At 40.5% G+C, this 6,572-nt stretch overlaps 1 protein-coding gene across 2 annotated transcripts in view; it reads right to left on the bottom strand.

The window, feature by feature from the left end:
- The window catches only part of thada (thyroid adenoma associated), a 121,901-nt gene that overhangs the window by 46,794 nt on the left and 68,535 nt on the right, over positions 1-6,572 (bottom strand). For both annotated transcript variants that reach the window (XM_015373666.1, XM_015373665.1), the window contains one exon: positions 1,695-1,798. In XM_015373666.1, coding sequence (XP_015229152.1) covers positions 1,695-1,798 — 104 coding nt within the window. The remainder of the gene's footprint in view (positions 1-1,694; positions 1,799-6,572) is intronic.

The raw sequence follows: 6,572 nt of genomic DNA, 5'->3' as shown, positions 1-6,572 counted from the left end.
GTGCAGCCGACAAATCTGCGGCAACTGTGTGATGCCATCATGTCAATATGGACCAAACTCCCTGAGGAATGCTTCCAGCATCTTGTTTCAGAGTCTGAGTGATCTTTTATTTTGTATCAGAGTCTGAGTGATCTTTTATTTTGAAAAATATAAAACAACTGCGGTATTCTCTCCCAATTACATCAGTCGGTGCATCTGTGCCTCTTGACAGAGGTTAATTCAGTTCAAGACTCATACTATCTATAACATCCTATCTTTGTGAAGCGGGATTTTCTGCGGTTACAGCGACCAAAACAAAGCTACGGAGCAGACTGGATATCAGGAGCCTCTGTCAATTTTCTCCGATTACGCCTAGATGGGACCGGCTTGTTGTTTTATTTTTATGCTGTTTGTATTTGATTTTATGCCAGTCGTATCATTTTACTGGATCGTATTGCCCCTGCCTCACCCCCCATTCGCCCACCCCCCACCCCCGGCTGGTCCGTGAAAATATTGTCTGACATATAGCAGTCCGTGGTACAAAAAAGGTTGGGGACCGCTGGACTAAACAATGAGCTGAATCGGATAGCAGTGGTTCATCAACAAATAAAATGATGGCAATAGTTTTATGCAAAGAGCTCTACTCTTTAATCAGATCTATGTGGATCGATGAGTAATCCTCTCTCTTATGATGAACTATTAAACAATAATGAATACTATAAAAACAAAGAGGATTAACAAAATTGGAATGAAAAGGGCTTCTTTGCTTTCTTTTAATGTTGTAGTTTTTTTAAATATGGAAACTGAAAAGCACAATTACCTGATACTTAAAATGAATTATTCTACCCTTAATGTACATATTTATATTTATATGAGGAAAAAAAACAAACAACAAAAAACAAAATTGCATTAATCAAAAATTAGTTACAATTTTATTATGGTACAGGTTAGAAAAAAGTATCAGACTGGCTGAATAATGAGATAAAAAATTCAAGCTTCGATGTTTTGATAGGATGTTTCTGGGCCCGATTTGTAACCACAGAGTCCTCTGCAGACATCATCCATGATGTGTAACAACATCTTTTAGACAGAAAGGCTTCCAAACGGACACGGGACAGAGACGGTGTGCGGCCAGAATGAAACACGGAGTCAGAGCAGGCGGACAATGCATTCCATCCTCTCTGGATGCAGGACTCCTCAAATTAGTGGTGATCTAAACGAGTTGGGAGGTTTTTCTTTTTCCAAAAACAGAGATCCTTTGACCTGTGATGTGCTCAGATCCGGGCGGCCGGCTCCCTGATGCTGCGTGATCAAACGGACAGGCACTTTACGTGCTCTAGAGAGCAAGAATGCACCTCGTCATCTTAATAAAGCCTCATTAGAGTAAGCGAGTGAAGCTAGCAGGGGGTTACCCTGTGTTATCTACTAAAGACCTGGGCCTGACCTCAGCCAGTCAGGAGATGCAAGGCTTGGCAGACCATGCCCCACATTGAGAGGCTCTTTGGTTGAAGGGAGGGTGTGTGAAGGGGTCTGCAGTCAGGTCAGCAGGCATTCTTTGAAATACAAGCCTTGGGAGGACATGAAGCAGACTTAGCCAGCCAGAGGATGCGCGACAAACAAGGAGCTTTTCTTTGAGAGAGTTTTGGAGGAGGGCTATAGATGCTTATCTATGCGTCTTTTTGAATGTGTGTGTGCACGTGTGTGTCTAGGATTACCTTGAACAGAGCCACATGCGCTGACAGAGGGCCTCTCCGATGCCACTTCCTGCTGGCAGGGGCCTATGTGAGTCCGTCTGGAAGGAGCGCAGCAAAAACAGCACCTGCAAACACAGACCGACAGACACAGCTTCATTCAGTCTTACATTCAAACACAAGGCAGGGTCACAGGAGGCGCTGCTCTGTTTTCAGACTACAGACACAAGTTGGTGGGTCAGGGGGCAGTCATAACACACACATCCTTAGTCAACCAGAAGCTAGCAGGAAACGAAGTGTGAATGTTTTAGTTTTCATCTTTTACTAGATGGATTTAAAACCCAAGGTTTGCTTTCAAACTTCAGGGTAACACGTTCAGCTTCATGACAAAAAAGAATAAAACTAAAAGAAACCTACAGCAAATTAAACACACCTGCATGCCTTTATATCAAGCCTCGACAGAGACAACCTTTGCAACCTTTCATCTGGTCAAAAATGATGGGATGAAGATGGATGGAAATGTTCAAATGACCAGCAGTAGGACTTATAGCTCAAATTGTGACAGTATATGATGAATGCATAATTTTTACATTCTCATTCTGCAACCAAGAGTGTGCTATCAGAAGATTTTCAGTGAATTTAGACTTTGCCATGCAATAATTCCCTGTCTAGGACCCCCTTTAGACAAAGCTAGATATGTAAAGAAAACTAAAGCCTTCAAATGTTTTTCTTTCTTTCATTAACTTATATTTTTTAAATTGATTAGTGCAAGAATATTAAGTTATTTAATTTATTAAAGACTATCATATTGTGACTGATGAGAAAGAGAAGCTGCGGCAGTCTGCAGCAGGTGGACCAGTGGTTGGGAGTGTTCAGAGGAAAAGACACAGGCTGGCTGGCTGGCTGGCCTGCTGGGGTGTGTATTCTGGGCCTTGGTAAGTATACTCTTTAAGCTGGGGCCACGGCCACAGACCAGTAGGAAGCCATTCATTACGCCGTGCAGAGAAGGCAACATGGGGAAAAACCAGGCCGACCACGTTGCACCAAGCATGGCCACCGAGTCCTGGCCCACCCCGCCCCCCTCCTGCAGTCTCCACGCCCAGACAACACCCACTGGCTCGAGCAGAACACTTTCACACCCTCTCCTGAGTCTTTTTTTCCCTCTCACTGTCACTTGCTGACAGTTTTTTCAGGGAATGAGAAGCCGAGGCTGGACCTGCTTCCAAAAGCAAACACTTTTAAGTAATTCCTCTGTCAAAAGATTAATCCCAAGACGATCTATGTTAGCAGAGACGGTTTCAGTAGGTGGAAAACCAAGGGAAGCATAACCAGAACTTAAAGTGATCAGATTAGAGTTGGAAATGCTCTTAGCCTAAATGAATAGTCGGGAATTTTTACTTTTTTACACCAAAGATCATTCAGGATAGAAAGCTTTGTTTCCAGGGGGGATTCTTCTATGAATCTGATTGATTCTGAACAGACCTGAATCCAACATCCACACACTGCCTCCCTGGCTTCCACAACTGCACCTCATCCTATGAGCTGGGAAGTCCCTGCATCGAAAGCTCAACCGGCTCAATCCAGCCCGGGATGGTTTAAAAACGAAATATTTATAGAACGTGCTGCCTCCCTGTTCCTTCTCCTCCCAAGGACGAAGAAGTGAACAACACCCTGCCATGTGGGTGGGGATGTTAGGATGAGTAAATCTGAAATGAATCAGGGACAATTTAACAGTAGCACAGAGAAATGCAGTAGGTGTTAAGAATCTGATATCTTTGCCACTTCTTTCTGCCCAATATCAGCCACTTTTTAAACGGTTCTTACTAATACATGTAAAGATTCTCTATCTGTAGAGGCCCGAGTAACAGTTACATATAAATCAACTCAAACAAACAAGAACTGCTGCTCTTCTTAAAAATGTAAATCAAACATTTATTTCAACTTGCACATCAAACGGCCTCTAACCTGGACACCAATGAGCTGTTTGCTTTTTTATCGTCACGTTCTGATCGAAGCAAAACTCCTCAGATGACTGAAAAGAGTTTTGGCCTCAAAAAGCTGCTGAATTATAATATATAGTTTCAATTATTTTCATTAATTCAAAATATTAGCCATTATTCTCCCACTGTTTTAAATCTAACTGATTAAAAAAAAAGGGTTTCTTTTTTCCTATCAATAAAATATAATCAGAGAGGAAACTATTAAGTAAAATTTTTTTTTTTGAATAAAATAGATAAAACAGTTCTAATTCCCTAAAAAGAGAAATGTAAAATAATAATTCAAAGAGTGGGAATCTCAATTAGCCATACTGTCAGACTTATCCTTGTCACCCCGTGTCAATGAAGTAGACAGTAATTGTATAGTTTGGATAATAAAGTAATCAGCCACTAATATAGTGTTCTCCTTTCATGGAAATCTATCATTCGGTGGTGGAAATGACAGCTTGTGCTGTTAGACGTGCTTCTAAACATGTAGTGGAGTATCTCTCATAGGAATGCTCAAACTTTCCACCAAGAGGTGCATTTACTTATTCAATCCTTAACAATAAACCATGCTAACTGGTATCGTTTTCCTTCTACCGTGTTGCAGATTTTTTGTGTAATGCCCTTCACCTAACCCTAAGTTTTGGTTGAGAAGTTGACGCTGCTCTGCTACGCAGCCTGGCTGAATAGGCTCTATATAGGTATTTTAGGAGCTAATCTAGTGTTTATATTTACAAACACAAGAGCATAAAATACATTTTGCATCCGTTTTTGTTTATAAATGGTTAAATATAATCCTGCACCCAACTTCATTTGGATGGATTTATATTTCTGTTCCTCCACAATCACTATGCTAGTTCATCTATAACTGTGGTTCTGCTTAAGGCTGAACAGTGGCATCCTGTTCTGGATGCACTATCATGCTGAAATAAGTGGACTTTATCAGTTGACTCCAACTGTCAGTTAATCCTAATGTGTTAATCCAGTTAATCCTAGCGGCTCTTCAGCGATATTGATTTTTCCCAAAGTAAAACCTCCCTCCGCTGTTGGAGAGCATTTCAAAAACTTTACCAGGACTTTGCACAGCAAGTAATAGAATACATATAGTTTAAAATATAAAAAAAAATGGCTCAATGTCTTCAGTATTATTTCTTAGTAAGTAATGTAATCCAGTCGATCGCTGCAGCCCTAGAATTGTTACTTTTAGCAATGTGGACGGCAGAATATTCAACTACTACATGGTTTCTCTAATCCCACAAATCAGGCCATGTAATAATATTTCTTCCTTTAAAGACATTTTTATTATGGCCCTGACAAGATTTAGAATGATTTTTGATTTAAATATAGAAAATTGATATCTAAATAAACTCATATAATTTAAATATTATTAGCTGAAAGCAATTTATCAAATTAGGAGAAATAAACCTTAAACTTTCATCAATTATATGATCAATACTCTCTTTTTGGTGATATTTTTTTTTTAATGCATCAAGTTGTCTGGTTTATAAAACAAACTAAATCAATGGAGCTTTTTATTTCTCTTCTGATAAAATGAGTAAAGGTATTCAACAATATTCATTTGTTTCATTGCTTTTTAATGATAATTTCTATTTCGTAACAGTTGCCAGAAAACACCTGCCTTCAGGGCTTTGTGATGTGTAATTTTTGAGTGAAACTATAAACCCCATCCACCGCAGTGCTAAATATGACAGGAATCAAGACGTTCTGTACGCCTCGTTTTAGAGCGAGGCATCTAAGTACTTTTGCATGAGAGTTTTTCTGGTGTGTGTTGCAGCAAGATTTCCTCTGCTTTCGGGACTGGTAAAAATAGTGGTGGTGGATGTGAGGTCCATTCAGACTCTGTTATCAGCCTGCCCTGCCGTCCCTCCCACTGCCGCAACCACAGACTGACCACACGATGCAGCAAGAGTGCACACTCACACACTGCCGAGGCAAGTGCAAATAAATGCACTGCAATCCACAACTCCGTCCAGTAAAACACACAAAGAGACGTGTAAATCGGCACTCACATAAAAGCAGATCCAGGGTAGGCAACTTGCAGACGCGCCCAATTAGTCAAAAACGGATCCCAATAAAGATGAGCTAAATATAAAAGGATATAAACTGTCTCCTGTAGCATACATATCCCGAGACAAAGCATAACTTGTCTACAAGACACCATGACACTCCTTTACATCTCCATATGTATGGGTGTGACGACAGATTCAAGAGTGTTTTAAATGAGCTCTAGGCCAATGCTGGTTATTTCCATGATGTCCTGAAATGGGTAAGCTGCTGTACTAATAGTAGGAAGGTCCGCACTTTAGTGAGGATGACTAATCTCAGATCAATCGGGAAATTGAAGATATTAAAACAGATAGTTTCCTTGGATGGAGGAGGAAATCTCAGTGATCTCAGTGAGATTAGCTTCTGGTAAATCGGCTCATAGACGCTCGTAGCTCTGCTTCAACAGCAGGTTTTCCTCTCGAACACCTTATGACAGCCGACTGAATTTCAAACATGTTGGATTTTCTCCCGACCTGATAGGGAGAAGGTCGCAAGAGGATAATCGGTACTCATTAGTCCATGTATACTACACGACACAGGACGCACCATGAGGCTGAAATTCGGCCCGATCCAAAAACTTTTCTTACGACTGGAGAATTGGCCCGAAAAAGATGAAAAAAATTGTAAAATGTTATTTAATTCAGTTTATTTCTATAGCGCCAATTCACAACATATGTCATCTCAAGGCACTTTACAGTTCACCAGATCATCCAGTAAAATTAATTCAAAGTTTTCTATCCAAGGAAAACCAGTTAAAAGCATTGACTCATTAGCCTGACGTAGTCCGACTCAATTCTGACTCAGAATATGAGTCTGATACTGCTCCATAGAGCTGTGATTATGGGGCGTGTTT

This window comes from Cyprinodon variegatus, unplaced genomic scaffold, assembly GCF_000732505.1.
Source record: "Cyprinodon variegatus isolate N-32 unplaced genomic scaffold, C_variegatus-1.0 Scaffold90, whole genome shotgun sequence".
Classification (NCBI taxonomy): domain Eukaryota; kingdom Metazoa; phylum Chordata; class Actinopteri; order Cyprinodontiformes; family Cyprinodontidae; genus Cyprinodon; species Cyprinodon variegatus.
This window is presented reverse-complemented; position numbering and strand designations above follow the sequence as displayed.